Source organism: Bicyclus anynana, chromosome 21 (assembly GCF_947172395.1).
Source record: "Bicyclus anynana chromosome 21, ilBicAnyn1.1, whole genome shotgun sequence".
Classification (NCBI taxonomy): Eukaryota; Metazoa; Arthropoda; class Insecta; order Lepidoptera; family Nymphalidae; genus Bicyclus; species Bicyclus anynana.
This window is the reverse complement of record NC_069103.1, coordinates 11,752,190-11,769,008: the sequence shown is the minus strand read 5'-3', so window position 1 is coordinate 11,769,008 and position 16,819 is coordinate 11,752,190. Positions and strand designations below refer to the sequence as shown.

The 16,819-nt window shown below is 36.5% G+C and overlaps 3 protein-coding genes across 3 annotated transcripts; 1 reads left to right on the top strand and 2 right to left on the bottom strand.

Moving 5' to 3' along the window:
- Nucleotides 1-272: 272 nt before the first annotated feature.
- LOC112046426 (insecticyanin-B) lies at nt 273-3,345 on the bottom strand. The gene is made up of 4 exons (XM_024083041.2): nt 3,325-3,345; nt 2,452-2,659; nt 1,789-1,887; nt 273-570 (listed from the first exon to the last, which is right to left on the bottom strand). The coding sequence occupies exons 1-4, from the start codon at nt 3,343-3,345 to the stop codon at nt 353-355; spliced, it is 546 nt and encodes a 181-aa protein (XP_023938809.2). The 3' UTR covers nt 273-352.
- A 972-nt stretch (nt 3,346-4,317) lies between these two features.
- LOC112046425 (apolipoprotein D) lies at nt 4,318-9,825 on the top strand. The gene is made up of 4 exons (XM_024083039.2): nt 4,318-4,594; nt 6,094-6,301; nt 8,359-8,457; nt 9,620-9,825. Exons 1-4 carry the CDS (start codon nt 4,472-4,474, stop codon nt 9,811-9,813), a joined length of 624 nt encoding a protein of 207 aa, XP_023938807.2. The 5' UTR covers nt 4,318-4,471; the 3' UTR covers nt 9,814-9,825.
- A 406-nt stretch (nt 9,826-10,231) lies between these two features.
- Nucleotides 10,232-14,618, bottom strand: LOC112046423 (insecticyanin-A). The gene is made up of 4 exons (XM_024083036.2): nt 14,457-14,618; nt 12,923-13,154; nt 11,579-11,680; nt 10,232-10,511 (listed from the first exon to the last, which is right to left on the bottom strand). Exons 1-4 carry the CDS (start codon nt 14,607-14,609, stop codon nt 10,321-10,323), a joined length of 678 nt encoding a protein of 225 aa, XP_023938804.2. The 5' UTR covers nt 14,610-14,618; the 3' UTR covers nt 10,232-10,320.
- Between the last annotated feature and the right edge of the window lie 2,201 nt (nt 14,619-16,819).

Below are 16,819 nucleotides of genomic sequence, written 5' to 3'. Positions count from 1 at the left end.
TCTCATGTTTTAACAGCCTTTGCATAGATAACAAAGATAACAAGCTTTCTAGAAGTGGCATTCAATAAAGGCAACTCAACACCAACTTAACCTAATAAATATTTTACATCAACGTTTTTATCACAAAAAAAAAAACATAGAATCGAATTGAGAACCTCCTCCTTTTTTTGAAGTCGGTTAAAAAAAATAGTTTTCGTGTAATTATGATGAACCTCCTCTCCTACTAACAATTTTGAATTTTTACAATTCCTATTTTACATAATGTCTATTGTTTTTCTCTTCAACGTCTACTTCGCTCAAACGATCTATAAACGCCATTGCTTGATAAAGATAAAGAAGTTTATAGAAGTCATTAATAAAGCCGTCTAAATAACGTCATAGCAGCTGCTGACGTCATAACCAATGCAGAAGGGTTCAAATGACTCCCAGCGTTGATCCTGCAAGAGTCTTCTGTATTGTTGAAATACATGAACGGAGTGGACTGGAGACTGTAGTTGCCTACTGCCTGGTCCAGCTTCATCGCATCTGTCTTCTTTAGGTGCGGTGATCGAGTTAGTTTCCATAGTTCATCTGTAATGATAAGTATGGAAACCATAAAAAACTATACGATTAAAAAAAGTATGCTGTTCGCGTCTGTCTTTCTATCCTTTCGATAGTATTCTCAGTCACCAGACTTAGCTTCCAGGCTAACGATACGCTTTAACCCTTAACTATGGACGCGCGGTCTCACAGACCTCTCACAGTTTGCATATGTTATTTGATTATGGCCATTGTCAAAATTTTCACGTTTAATATTATGAAAATAATTTTTTGTTTTTTATGTTTGCTATTCATTAGATTAAAGAGTAATTAATAGTTTTAATTTTGAGAAAAAAAACTATTTGAGTTTTAGGTTCAAATATGATCTCAGGGAATTAAGACAGAAAATTGCCTTTAATTTTTAATGCCCTTAACTTAAACTATGTAAGCAAATGATCAATTAATATTCAACTACATGGTTATTTTTTTAGATTCAAAGTAATAACTTTTTAATTCATACATATTTTCCAATTAATTGAATTCCTTGACCATGAGACCGCGTGTCCATAAGAGTGTTACAAAAAATAAAGTCTATTTAATGGTTAAATGTATATCTTTATCGATCAAATCATTATTAATCAAACTAGTCAATTCTATGGAAAACATCATTGGTAGTTTGTAGTCTACAAAATAATGTATTTATTTTTTATCTGACGACTACAATTAAAGTAGGTACGAGTAATTTACGCGTCTCAATGCGCTTGACCTCCATTGATGCATAAAATTGGAATGCTTACAATTACAGTCCGTATTTTTTTCTAACACTAATGTATCATTATGTCCAAAAAATTTAAATAAGAAATCCAGTTCCTATTATATTATACATTTTATGCGGAACTAGTTGATCCTGAAATGCTTTGCAATGCTGCTAGAACACTCACAAGAAATAAATAATTGTTCTAATTCGATAAGTTTTCCACAAGATAAGCGCAAAATATAATCTCAATATTAAAATGATAATGTTCATTTAGTTAAATATTATGAAAAACAATATTAAGAAAATATTGACAATTAATTAGCTACTTCCTAGATTAGATATAGATAGGTTATTTAGATAAATTGTAATTTTTATTTCAAATACTTCGTCATCCAATACGAATCATTGTTGGTAAGTAGAAAATATAATAAAAGTGAAATTACAATAATTTTTAAACGTGTCAAACGCTTTCTATAAATCAAAATCATACAAACATAGAATAATTTACTTACAACTGCTGCTATTGCTATCAGGATCGTCATAGCATACAAACATTACTGCGTAGTGTTCATAGTCCACGTCCAGCACTGAATATGTTTCAGTTTTTTTATCTGAAATATAAATTATATGTTTTATTAAAGCAACCTGTAGTTATTGAAAGGTTGTGATTTTGCTATTTCCGATGTTTTTTCATCAATTATTAAATCTATAACAATTTTCAGTATTTACTTTGAGAAACATATCATCTACATCAATACACACATCACTATCTAGACCCAAAATTACTAAGGTACTAAAATAAATATTATATTGAACTTGACACTCTAAACCTATTTGCTTGAGAGGTCTCTCAAGCCTCTCGAAGCCTTGCACAAATTCATATTAATTTTTGTGTATGAATTTGTACAATTTGTACAACATCCTGATAATTGAGCTAGATACCGCTGTATCATACGTTGCGAACTCATACACACAAAAGGACATACTAATGTTCACAAATAAAAATAATAATACTTTTACTTTTCAACCCCATCTATAACTTTAAAAAAAAACCCTTTCGATTACTTGTGCTAGGGTATATGGAATCGCACTCCAGAAAAATACTCTGCTATAATGTTTGACCTGATTAATTTTGTTGTAGCGTACAAGATTATTTACATTAAGTAACATCTTACCGGTATAAGTGATCATCAAGAAATCCGCTCCAGTACTATCACTTGTCAGAGCTACGGAACCGTTGAAGTAGCTAGCCGTGTTATTGACTATCCAACTGATGGAAACATCCGTTGTGTTGGTGTTCTTGTGGCTGAAGACCACGGTCGCGCAGTCACCTTGAATATTGATCTCTGTAGCTACAGCTGCAAGGTACCATTTTCCATCAAGCTAGAAAATAGAGGAACCTTTATGAAGACATCTATACCAAGGTGAAGAAATGAAACCAGAGTCTTTTTGCCATTGAAGATGAATACCAAATATTCACTTTTTATACCGTTTGTTGCAAATCTGATATTCATATATTTAGTTACAACAATATCAAAAACATTAATGGAGGTAACTTACAAGCAATTTTTATAAAATTACTGTAGAATTTGGCTAATTTAAGGAGAGACTGAAGTCGAACGGCAAATTTAAAACAAAATTGAGGGTGTTCCCAAAACAATAGTGCAAATATTTAAATAACTCAAGTCTGTTAATTGCAATTTAATTTTTTACATTATGAACGTAGTAATGTTTTCACAGATGTACGTTTTTTTAATAAAAATTAGTAGATATTTTTTTGAATTTGCCGGGTGATTTCAATCTACTTTTTTTAGCCAAACTCTATTTTGCTTTTACTGTAATTTAGTTTATCTCTTATCCTTATATATTTTTACCCTATTTGTTTTTTTATGTTAACTAAAAACTGTTTGCTGGTTGTAAATTCTAATTTCTATCTTTCAAGCTTCATTAATTCATTACTACTATTCATGTTATGATTATCTTAAAGTAAGCAGTATCCTTACATCTTAAACTGGGTTTTTGTTTCCAAATAAATGAATTAAACCTACCTCAAACAAATCCAGCTCCATAGGTCTAACTTTTGGACAAGTAACATTTTGTTTAACACTCTCGACTCCTAAAACAGAAAGCGAAAGAAACAAAAAGAAGTAGAACATATTGGATCTTTTCCCCAACAACGTCGCTAACAGTTACAAATCAACTAAGATGGCAGGCAAAAACTTGCTGCATTTATAACATTTTTTACTAGCAAACAATTAGGAACTTCCGTAGACAAAAAGTGCAGCGAATTTTCCATTCGTATTGTAATTATTTGTTTGCGTTGGAGCAAAAAGGTGATCTTACTTACACTACTAGAAAATAGTAGATTTCTGAATTGTAAGAAATGACATAAGTAAGTTATTATGCAATTGTGTATTCATTAAAGTTTGTTTACTTTCTAATAGACTTTTTATATTTGTCAACAAAAAGCTTATTGTCCTAATTAGCAAAGCTTTATACTCCTTGTGACAAAGCTTTTTTAAACGACGCAAAAAGAGGGGTCTTTTAAGTTTGACGTGTCAGTCTGCTAAGTGCTATGAAAGATATGGTTCAGGTAGGTTCATCAAGCAATACATATGCCTTAGTTTGAATTTTGGGGGCATTGAAAGTTGCAACAGTCCAGCATGTTTACTCTGTAACGATGTTTTGTATAACTCGCACGTGCGTACTAATAGTACTGCAGATCCTCAACTGTCCAAACAAAAAGCGATTTTTGGCATAGTATTATCAGTAATCATGTCATCACCATTCATGGACCGTGGTGGTATTGGAAGGTACCAAGGTTTCGAGTAGAGACACACACGTAGAGAATTAAGAAAATTCTCAGGTGTGCAGGTTACCTCACGATGTTTTTCCTTCATCGTTTGAGACACGTGATATTCAGTTTCTTATAATGCATATGCCTAACTGAAAAGTGCATTGCAACCTAACCTAACCTAAACAATATGAAAAAAATATTTCTTACTTATCATTTCACTACAGTTGTTGTGTGAGAACGCCTAGCGACTACTATTGATAAACCAGGTTAAGAATACAACGTGAAACGTAAATCTCAATAAGATATCAACTAAGATGTATATCTGATAAACTAATCTGAGATAGTTGTAACGCTACGGAATACATACGCATCCATCTCAATAACATAGTGCTGACAAAATGTGTAAAAAATATATTAGTTTTTTATTATTGCTCAATTTGCACGTGTCATGTCTTGGACAAGTGATTTTATTCGGCGATTGTAAAGAGGTGAAGACTATGGAGTACTTTGAAATTGAAAGGGTGAGAGATTTTGTGAGTACTTGTTCTGAGTCGCAAAGTATACCTATACAGGGTGCTGGGGTTCTCATAACTCTGGGGTTATGTTCTTTATCGAAAGTTAATTCTAAAATTAATATATTTGGAGTAAATAATATTTCTTTTGTAAATAGATCTAAAAATGTGTCCCTGAATCGCATCCTTATAATTATGACGTAGCAAAACTTTAGAATTTTAAAATGCAATGACAGGTGTTACATGAATAGTCAGAATTATTTGAATTTCTTGTTTGTATACAAATATTATAAAGCTGAAGAGTTTGTTTGATTGTTTGATTGATTGAACGCGCTAATCTCAGGAACTACTGGTCCGATTTCAAAAATTCATTCTGTGTTAGATAGCCTATTCATCGAGGAAGGCAATAAGGCTATGAAAGCTAGTAAAAACATAAAAAGGTTTTATTTTTTAAGTTAAAAATAATTTTAATTACGCAGTTCGGCTCCTATAAGTGGACTCGTCAACACCTTGAAGTAATGGAAAATACTCCCCAGCACCCTGTATATTCTTACTTTAGACTTCCCAGTATATTTTGCAATGCTGACTCCGCTGGATGCTAGCTGCTCTAAGACTGTGGTGTTTAAAAGACCATAAGAGGTAGTGCAGCCCCTGCATTCTGTAAAGTTACAGCGATGTGACATCGCTCATTTCTATGGCAACTTCGTTGTTGCATCATTTTATTTTTGGCATCATAAAGAAATAAAGTTCAAATTCTAACAAAACTTGTTATGGCGGATCGACAGTATAAAATAGCGGAATCACACCCCAGCAGTTGACATCCATCGGCTGATAATGATGATGATATTTTGCAATGCATAAATCGGCAGGACAAGCTATAAAAACCCCATGTATAGTAAAATTGTGGCTTCTCAAATTAATTATGAATTGAAAATTTCTGACAGTTCAAATAAAGGTTAATAAAATTAATTTTTGTGTTAATCAAAAAAGTTAGCTACTACGTTTTACGATATTTTTAATTCATCTTTAATTTGTCTACAACGGGGACAAGCCAAGATCATTGGCCATACCTGAATTTTACGATATATTTTTTGAAGACTAAGATTGATTTATTTGTTCGTTTGTTTGTATACCGAGAGCCGTGATAGCCCAGTGGATATGACCTCTGCCTCCGATTCAGGAGGGTGTTAGTTCGAATCCGGTTCGGGCCATGCACCGCCAACTTTTCAGTTGTGTGCATTTTAAGAAATTAAATATTTCGTGTCTCTAACGGTGAAGGAAAACATCGTGAGGAAACCTGCATACCAGAGAATTTTCTTGGTTCTCTGCGTGTGTGAAGTCTACCAATTTGCATTGGGTCAGCTTGGTGGACTATTGGCCTAACCCCTTTCATTCTGAGAGGAGACTTGAGCTCAGCAGTGAGCCGAATATGGGTTGATAATGATGATGAAAACCATAAGTTTTAAGTTGCTTTGTATTAAATTTTTATCCTTTTTTTACGCTTTCAGTTCCTAGGTCAATGGTACACAATCCAACGCATTCCTTCCTGGTACGAGGAAAACGGACAATGTTCCTACAAGTTGGTCCAACAGTGCGAGAGATCCATCGTGTTCCAGCACCGGTCCATCAGAGGCGGTATCGAATACATGTTCCATATCAACAGTACTTACGCTCCGGGAGACGAAGCTGTGTTTGTTATACCAAAAAATAATATAGGTTGGTTGATATTTATTAATTTACTTGATGTTTTTTTAATCATTATCAACCCATATTCGGCTCACTGCTGAGCTCTCTCAGAACGAGAGTGGTTAGGGCAATAGTCCACCGCTGCGCTGGCCCAATGCGGATTGGCAGACTTGACACACGAAGAGAATTAAGAAAATTGTCTGGTATGCAGGTTTCCTTACGATGTATTACTTCACCGTTTGAGACACGTGATGTTTTATTCCTTAAAATGCACACAACTGAAAAGTTGGAGGTGCATGCCCCGGACCGGATTCGAACCCACACCCTCCGGAATCGAAGGCAGAGGTCATATCCACTGGGCTATCACGGCTACTATACGGTTTTTTTTTTTAATAAAAACACAAAATAATTCTTATATTAATTAAATACTTATATTAAAAATACGAAAGTCAGCCTGTCTGTCTGTTACCTTTTCACGGCTAAACAACTGAACCGATCAAGATGAATTTTGGTATTATGATAAATGGGACCTTGGAGCAGAACATCTGTTCTTTTTATCCCTTAAATGAAAATAGAATAGGGGAAATAGGGGTTGAAAGTTTGTATGGAAAGTCTTTTTCAGATTTACTTACAATTTTAAACATTTGTTCATGAAATTTTGAAATTCAACCCCTAAAGTGATGAAAAAGGGGTTGTAAGTTTACATTGATTTCCACGTAGGCGAAATCACGGGAGTACGCTAGCTTAAATATAAACATTAGTAAAAGCACAAGTAAAAAGTAAAAAAATCCGTTTGCGTTGCTTTAGTTTCTACAAAATTATTGGTAAGTATTAGTTTTATAATAACAAGATACTGATAAAATAAACTTTATGGGACTAATTCCTGCCGATATTGCAACTCTTTAGAATTATCGTTTTGCATGGTTTATACTTTAAAATATTCAATGTAACTACTAATTAATTAACCACTGTACTAATAATTAATATTTGTGAATTGATTATTGTAAATTACAATGTTTTTATAATGATATTGCAAGCTGTAAGGCGGAATTTGGTGTTAATAAATAAATTTTGATTGATTGATTGATTTATATTTATAACCATTGCTTGTATTAAGTACGCATTATCAGAGATAATATCAATCTCTTTTAAATCGTTTCTGATTTGGTTAAATATCTAATACCGAAAATCGGCAATCGCAGATATTTATTAGTCATCATCATCATCATCATCATCATCATATCAGCCGATGGAGTCCACTGCAGGACATAGGCCTTTTGTAGGGACTTCCAAACATCACGATACTGAGCCGCCTGCATCCAGCGAATCCCTGCGACTCGCTTGATGTCGTCAGTCCACCTGGTGGGGGGTCGGCCAACACTGCGCTTACTAGTGCGGGGTCGCCATTCCAGCACTTTGGGACCCCAACGTCCATCACCTCTTCGCACTATGTGTATTTATTAGTAGATATAGATTATTACTCGTAGCAAATGTAGATTTGCTTTTGTGACACAGAATATAGGTACTAAATGAAAAACTAGAGTATTTTTTGCATACAAATAATTATACTACTGATTTTTTTTATTTCAAAACATAAACCACATAATAATGTCATCTATACTAATATTATAAAGCTGAAGAGTTTGTTAGCTTGAACGCGCTAATCTCAGGAACTACTGGTCCGATTTGAAAAATTCTTTCAGTGTTAGATAGCCCATTTGTCTAGGAAGGCTAAAGGCTATATATTATCGCCGTATCTCTACGGGATCAGGAACCACGCGGGTGAAACCGCGTTGTGTCAGCTAGTTTTATATAAGCTTTAAATAAGTCAATAAGAACAAGTCAATAATTAAAAATTAATTTAAGATATCATATCTTACCCTTCGAAAATCCACTGATAACGATAAACTTTAAGGGTTCCTAGCAAAAGGTAATTTAATATTTAATAACAAATTTCTATATAAATAAAAACATCTTCAAAAGTCTGGCTATTGAAGACATGATGTCTTGTGATATTCTGTAGAAAACATAGAATATTAATTTCGTAGCAATAACAATAATTCAGCTTACATTTTTTTTTATTTCAGATCCATTTGGCATCCCCCTATCGGTATTAAGGACTGATTACACCAACTACGCGATAGTATACGGTTGCAAGTACAATCAGATGTTAAATTTTAAATATGGTATGTAATAGATTTTTCATTTGCAGTTGGTAAACTGGGTGATCGAGCGAGCTATGCTTGGGGTTTCTCTGCGTGATCGATTTTTTTTTTATTCTTTACAAGTCAGCTCTTCACTACAATCTCACCTGATGGTAAGTGATTATGCAATCTAAGATGGAATCGGGCTGACTTGTTAGGAGGAGGATGAAATCCACACCTTTTTCGGTTTCTCCACGACGTCGTACCGGAACCCTAAATCGCTTGGCGGTACGTCTTTGTCGGTGGGTGGTAACTACGGCCAAAGCCTCCCACCAGACTGACCTGGACCAATTAAGAAAACCTCAATCGGTCCAGCCGGGGATCGAACCCAGGACCTCCTCAGAAAAACCAAAATCACTGATTTAGCGTAGCAAGTCGCGAAGCTGAAATGGCAATGGGCAGGCCGCATAGTTCGAAGAGCCGATGGACGTTGGGGTCCCAAGGTGGAATGGCGACCCCGCACCGGGAAGCGCAGTGTTGGTCGACCCCCCACTAGGTGGACTGAGGACATCAAGCGGGTTGCAGGAAACCGGCAACCCGCTTGATGTCCTCAGTCCTTGCGGCTCGAGACCGTTTTGTTTGGAAGTCCAAACAAGAGACCTATGTTCGGTGCCTACCGACAACCTTTCATGGATATAAGATAGATAAATGCGTTTATTCCGAAATTATGCCACACATCACAATATCTCCAGTACACCAGGACATCCAGGACAATACCCTGCGATGTGTGGCATAACCCAGAAAATGACCCCAGCTCAGCATAATGTTACGTGACCAATTGAGTTTGGACATGTAGCGCTGATATCATACAGTATAGTCTGGCAAGTTCGTTGATGACACTCCCATGATATGCGGGCAACGGGGGGGAAATACTGCGCGAGTGTGAAATCGTGCGTGCGGGGAAGTGTGGTGCATCAGTCGTGGGTTTTTCATTCATCGCTACACGCCCCATACGCGCGTGGATCCTTGGGAGTGTTACGAACGCAGTTTCCAAGCTATAAGTAAATGACATTCCTCACTTTAGTGAATAGGCTAGCAGGTCTTGTGACCATGTGCCGTCAAAATAGGACGTCAGTGACGATTTTTTTTGGATGGCTGTTATTACCTTTTCTTACCAACTGGCCGTTTTCTTTATAATTTCCAGTTCTAACCTGGATACTATCCCGAAGTACAACATTACCGCCCGATATACTTGACACAGCCTACGAGGAATTGTACCCTCTACCCGGGGGTCTCGGGTACATGGAGAGAGTGGACCACTCACCGGAACTCTGCGATTACCACTGGACAGCACATGTGCAAGCTGTTTACAAAAACGATACTGATACGAATCCTTGACATTTAAATATACTTTTTATATTTAAGTTAACGTGATTGTTTATTGTATTACTGAAACAAATCGTGATCACAGCCGCTTGGTGGGTAGTTACCAATCCAATTTAATCTATACTAATATTATAAAGCTGAAGAGTTTGTTTGTTTGTTTCATTGAACGCGCTAATCTCAGGAACTACTAATCCGATTTGAAAAATTATTTCAGTGTTACATAGCCCATTTATCGAGGAAGGCTATAGGCTATATATTATCCCCGATTCCTACGGGATTGGGAACCACGCGACAGACACCGCGCGGCGTCATCTAGTTACCTATATTTTTCATGGAGATGAGCATTTATGTCCATATTATGCGCCTTGTGTTTTAGTACCTATTTGGGATTTGCTAAGAATAATACGAAAAAAAAATAACATCCCTAAAAGCTCTTAAAAAATCTATAATTGATTATTATATAGCTCTTGTTCTAAAAAAATATATAATTGATTATAATTATTAAATAATGAATTCCTGTTATATTGGAACGGGGAACCTAAATGTCATAGGTTCGGTTGGTACATCTTCATAGTACTTCGGAGAACATTTGCTTCGGTCATCCTTCACCAGGTCAGTAGGGTTCACACCAATCTTCTGCAGAGGTTTCGTGGCCAGCTCTTTTGACACGTCATTCAAAGTTGGGTTCCGTGAAAGAATCCACACGTAAACTGTTATGGTAAAAGAAAAGTATGACGTTAATTATTAACTATAAAAGGACCGTTAATAAGGGTTTTTGTTTTTTTTATTCTTTACAAGTTAGCCCTCGACTACAATCTCACCTGATAATCTTACATGATAATGCAATCTAAAATAGAAGCGGGCTTACTTCTTGGGAGGAGGATGAAAATCAACACCTCTTCGGTTTCTACACGACATCGTACCGGAACGCTAAATCGCGTCGCGGTAATAATTATGGTCTTGTTACTAAATTAACGACAAGGCCTCCAGTATTATAGGCAGGGGATATGGCGTTTATACCCACCATACTGCTCCAATGCAAGTTGTGGCCTATGGTGATTATGTTTGACTATCAGATGATCATGATGATGAATCATCATCATCATTATCAACCCACATGAGTCTCCTCTCAGAATAAGAGGGGTTAGGCCAATAGTCCACCACGCTGGCCCTATGCAGATTGGCAAACTTCACACACGTAGAGAATTAAGAAAATTCTCAGGCATGCAGGTTTCCTCACTATTTAATTTCTTAAAAATACACATTACTAAAAAGTTGAAGGTGCATGCCCTGGACCAGAATTGTACCTACGCCCAACGGAGTCGGAGGCAGAGGTCATATCCAATGGGCTATTACGGGCTATACTCATTATACTCATTATCTGGTGCAGTAAAGGCGATCTGTATATATTATTTCTTTTCAATATAAGGTATTTATTAGTATATTTTGATATGTATTTTATTCATTATTGTAGGTATTTGTGTAATATTGTTTATGTATTAGGATGTAAATTATTTGTATGTATGTGTATTACTAATACTATGGTTATTTTTGTTTTACGCCACCTGCTGATGTCCTTAAGTTTTCCTAAACCGAAGGTTGCCTGGAAGAAATCGCTACTTAGCGATAAGGCCGCCTTTTGTATGATGATCTCTTCCTAATTTGTTTTTTATTTCACTTGTTTTTGTCTTTGTGTGCAAATAAAGTATATTTATCTTTTTTATCACAAACACACAAAGTCACAAACATAACCTCTTCAATGTTCTAGATAACTTACTGAAATGTTTATCGATCAGCGGACTGTATTGACAGGTGTAGATGGTGGCATAATAGTTGTAGTTGGTTGCCAACACGTGGAATGGGTACCTCCTTGTCTTTACTGAAAAGCGATTAAAACATATAAATACTCGTAGAAAGAATACAATAAGGAACTTAAGGTAACTTGTCCTAATAACTATACAAATCATGCCCACGTGGAATGGTGGCAAGAATACTGGCTGCATTTCCGCGCTGGACAGCCAGGCTGATCCTTTGCGCAAAGAATGAGCCAGCCTTTCTGTCACTAGCTGAGGCAGCTAGCCGCGGTGAAATTATTCGGTAAAATTTTTTGGCACTGCGACTCCATGGCCTAACTCCATGGCCTAACTCTCTGTCAGAGAGGCATACTTGAGCCACTTACTTCTCAGATGATAATATTTACAATTAATTATTATGAATGTACTAATTAGACTATTAATAATTCATAGACTCTTTCTGACAGAACTCGTTCTTAAACTGCTGTCAACATATCTTTTCCAAGCAGCATCACTGTCTTCAGATCTGGGGTGTGATTCCCCTATTTTATACTCGTCGATGTAATATTCGCCTATAACGAGATTTTTTAGAATTTGAACTTTATTTCTATGGACTGCCTAAAATAAAATGTCACTAACAACGTCGACGTGGAAATGAGCGATGTCACATCGCTGTAACTTTACAATATGGCAAATATTGATGTCCCAGGTTCATCGTATTTTAGAAGGTTTTCCTATTTATATTGAATCACTCTCTAATAATGAAAACCTCAACACTTTTGCGACGTTAAAATATTCCCTCTCTTTCATCGCAAGTCCTCTCGTCAGGGGTTGCCTGGTAGAGATTACTTATTGTAATAAGGCCGCCTTTGCATGCTAAGTGTAAATTATTCATTTTGAATATTTTTAATCATCGATATAAATCGTTAGATGGGCCCCTCCATATAAAAGAACGCTCAATTTTATGTCATTACCCAAAGACGTGCAAGCACATCTTATCTTAGTACGTAACAAGTGGTAACAAGCGCATGCTGTGAGTGGACGTGGACTTAAAAAATATGTACTGTTTTGTCTTATTTAATCCCTATACCTTCGTGTTCATTTTGGAAGTGTAAAAATACAAGCCACAAAACGAATAAAGAGAAATGTGTTACGAGTGATGACGTACTCAATGTACGAAACCAATGACAATTCTGCGACGCTTTGAGGCCCATCTAACTATGTTTTTAATAATAATTGTATTTTTGTGTGCAATAATTTCTTCTTCTTCTTCTTCATTTTACACTATCTATCCGCAGTTTTAAGCTACGTAGTTAGAAGGTACTTACATCGCCTGGGAGCATTTTTGAAGGCAAAAACAATGTCCATGCGTGCAGCATCCTCAACTCTTGGGTTTATGTCAAGTTTTCCAACACTGAATCTATGGAACAGCCCGCGGTCTACCCTCGACTGGTTCAGATAAATCCCCGTCGGTCTAGTGAGCAGCTCCAAGCTTGAACAGTTATTTTGGTTTTGGCCATCGCTGGAATAGTGGTACGCCTCGTACCATTTTCCAAAAAACTGTGAAATTTAATTAAATATATTTTTGGGGCCGTTAATTATAAATTTTTTAAATTAGTGAAAGTATTGAAGATAGCCTTGATAGCCTGTGCCTCCAATTCCGGAGGGCGTAGGTTCGAATCCGTTCCGGGGCATGCACCTCCAACATTGCAGTTGCGTGCATTTTAGAAATCAAATATCGCGTGTCTCGAACGGTGAAGGAAAAACATCGTGAGAAAACCTGCATACCTGAGAATTTTCTCAATTCTCTGCGTGTGTGAAGTCTGCCAATCCGCATCCAGCGTGGAGGACTTTTGGCCTAACCCGTCTTATTCTGAGAGGAGACTCGTGCTCAACAGTGAGCCGAATATGAGTTACTATTGCTAATGCTGATGATTGAAGATATCATAATATTATTAGCTGAGGTTGGTTTTTTCTCCTGCCATAGATAATTAGCAATTATTTGGTTTGTATCATGGTTCCTTTGGGAAGTAGTAGGTTTTTCCATGCCATAAAATTTGCAAGTATAAACGTATTTTTTTGACCTTTTTTTTAATCTTATACTCAGTAATAATGCTAATTGCTATAATGTTAATTGGTCTACGTTTTGCTTAGTACCAATAACGGGAAACAAATGTAGAAATAAAACTTCGCTAGCCTTCTTTGTATGTTTTTTTTACATTTTAGATATTAAGACTGGCGTAACAAAACCCAATCGAGCTTGGCCGTATCGAGGAACGCATTCTGTTTACAGTTATGAACTCAGAAAAGCACGCAATGAACGCAGGAGGCTTGTTGGTCCATTCTTCCCCACAGCGCCTGGTCTAGTAGGGCCTGTCTACTAGTCTGGCCTAGTAGTATGGTATACAATGATTTGAAATAACAGAAACATATTTACATCTAATAAATATTGGTTACTAACTTTGGGCCTCATATGAAGGCTCAGAGTCACACAGCGGGCGATGGAGCGAGCTATGTTAGGAGTATCTCTGCGTGATCGAATCAGAAATGAGGAGATCCGCAGAAGAATTAAACTCACCGACATAGCTCAGCGAGTTGCGAAGCTGAAGTGGCAATGGGCGGGGCACATAGTTCGAAGAGCCGATGGACGTTGGGGTCCCAAAGTGCTGGAATGGCGACCTCGCACTAGCAAACGCAGTGTTGGCCGACCTCCCACCAGGTGGACTGACGACATCAAGCGAGTCGCAGGGATTTGCTGGATGCAGGCTCAGTATCGTGATGTTTTGAAGTCCCTACAAAAGGCCTATGTCCTGCAGTGGACGTCCATCGGCTGATATAATGATGATGATGATGATGACTTACATCAGCTAATCTGAAGTCCTCTTGCAAAGCGACCTCATCAGGACAGCTTCCCGGCAGGGTAAAGTATGCGAACACACTGTTAAAGCAAATAATAAAAAAAAGTATCTTTAACATGGCTACGTGTCTCTGAACAGTCCAACACAAGTTGTGCATATGATTATAACAGTTGCGTGTGTCATAGGTTATCTGATAAATCGAGTGTAAATAAATAAATGTATTCTTAGAATAAATCAGTTATTTCTCCCGTATGTTGTCTTTTTTGTATAGCTATGTACAGGTTTGTTACTTTACGTGTTTTTGTGTTTCTAGGTTCATCTCAGATTTAACAGTAGTAGAACTTCTTACAGACAGACAGACAGGCAGGCAGACAGATAAATAATCGAAAAAAAAATTTTGGCTTCAGTATCGATTATAAAATGCCCTCCAATAAAAATTTTCAAAATATCTTCAACTAGCTGACGCCACGCGGTTTCAATCGCGTGGTTTCCGTTCCCGTAGGAATGCGGGTATAAAATATAGCCTATATCCTTCCTCGTTAGGCTATCTAACACTGAAAGAATTTTTCAAATCGGTCCAGCTGTAGTTCCTGAGATTAGCGCGTTCAATCAAATAAACAAACAAACAAACTCTTCAGCTTTATAATATTAGTATAGATGTACAGAATTTGACCTGTTACAGTTTTATTATAAGTATAGATATAGATGGATAGAAAGATATAAATTATGATATAAGTGCGGTAAGTTGAAAAAAAACAGCCGAGGCGATATTGCAGCACGAGCCAAAGGCGAGAGCTATAGTAAGGAAGCAGAGGCTGTAATTATAAAAGCGCACGTATGACATACGACGTTGACACACTTTGAACACACTTTCTGAAAATGAACTTGCATATGTGCCTGTTTAACAGATGACATTTTGATACGCTTGTCATTTTTGCTCAGATAACGAAGTGCGCACACCAGCGTTTGTTTTTTTTTTTTAAATAAATGCACCAAAAACAGCCAGTATTACTAATAAAGTAATTATTACAGTATTAGTAATAAAGTAAATTAATATTTTTGTGTTTCTGATACAGATATGGTTGAAATTTATTGTCAAAATTACTAAAATTAAAGAATTAAATGTTTTTTTATTACATTTTATCGCACAAAGTTAATTTTATTTATAAAATATTGAGCACTTTTCAGACATAGAAACTCTTTGCCAAGATTTAAAAAGTATCGTTCGTTTTTAGACGGATGATAAGGCTTTATATTACATAACGGCACATGTGCATTTTACTTTACATTTACAGCACATGTGAGTAATGAGATACATTACGATATTGAAATTGGTGAAATAAGCGCCACTTTACGAGCAAATCTATACTAATATTATAAAGCTGAAGAGTTTGTTTGTTTGATTGAACGCGATAATCTCAGGAACTACTGATCCGATTTGAAAAATTCTTTCAGTGTTAGATAGCCCATTTATCGAGGAAGGCTATAGGCTATATATTATCTCCTACGGGAATGTGAACCACGCGGGTAAAATCGCGCGGCGTCAGCTAGTATGTTATAAAAAAATTTATTATAGTTTATTCATGCATTACTTATATATTTTCCGTATAATTATGATGATATGTAGATAGTGTTATTTTACAGATAAACAATTAGAGTTTCCAAGTAATCTCTTATTTTTGTTATTTAGTCTACGACTTCTGAGAATGGAGGGCCATAAGAGTATCAGAGATCCAAATAGTCAATAATAAAAGTACCATGCCATTATGGTCGTCGTTATTAACTCATATTCGGCTCACTGCTGAGCTCGAGTCTTTTCTCAGAATGAGAGGGGTTAGGCCAATAGTCCACCACGCTGGCCCAATGCGGATTGGCAGACTTCACACACCCAGAGAATTAAGAAAATTCTCTGGTATGCAGGTTTCCTCACGATGTTTTCCTTCACCGTTTGAGACACGTGATATTTAATTTCTTAAAATGCACACAACTGAAAAAGTTAGAGGAGCATGCCCCCGACCGGATTCGAACCCACACCCTTCGGAATCGGAGGCAGAAGTCATATCCACTGGGCTGTCACAGCTTTAGACGGGAATGGGAATATTAAAAAAAGATATAGCAAATATTCTTTAAAAAAAACTCTGATCCGTTAACATAACCTTTTTTTTATTCTTTACAAGTTAGCCCTCAAAAACAATTTCACCTGATGGTAAATGACGATGCAGATGGCTAACTTGTTCGGAGTAGAATGAAAACCCACACCCCTTTCGGTTTCCAACGCTACGGAACGCTAAATCGCTTGGCGAACCGAACCAGACCTGAACAAATTAAAATAGCCCAGCCCAGCTGGGGATTGAACCCTGGACCTCC

Coding starts and splice junctions, on each gene's coding strand:
- LOC112046426 (XM_024083041.2), bottom strand. CDS start 3,345: ATGGAGCTGGATTTGTTTGAG. Junction 1,888..2,451: donor CTTGATGATCACTTATACCG/GTAAGATGTTAC, acceptor TTTATATTTCAG/ATAAAAAAACTGAAACATAT. Junction 571..1,788: donor TGATAGCAATAGCAGCAGTT/GTAAGTAAATTA, acceptor TTATCATTACAG/ATGAACTATGGAAACTAACT.
- LOC112046425 (XM_024083039.2), top strand. CDS start 4,472: ATGTGTAAAAAATATATTAGTTTTTTATTATTGCTCAATTTGCACGTG. Junction 6,302..8,358: donor TATACCAAAAAATAATATAG/GTTGGTTGATAT, acceptor TTTTTATTTCAG/ATCCATTTGGCATCCCCCTA. Junction 8,458..9,619: donor GATGTTAAATTTTAAATATG/GTATGTAATAGA, acceptor TATAATTTCCAG/TTCTAACCTGGATACTATCC.
- LOC112046423 (XM_024083036.2), bottom strand. CDS start 14,609: ATGCACAACTTGTGTTGGACTGTTCAGAGACACGTAGCCATGTTAAAG. Junction 13,155..14,456: donor AGGACTTCAGATTAGCTGAT/GTAAGTCATCAT, acceptor TAAATTTCACAG/TTTTTTGGAAAATGGTACGA. Junction 10,512..11,578: donor GCTGATCGATAAACATTTCA/GTAAGTTATCTA, acceptor TTACCATAACAG/TTTACGTGTGGATTCTTTCA.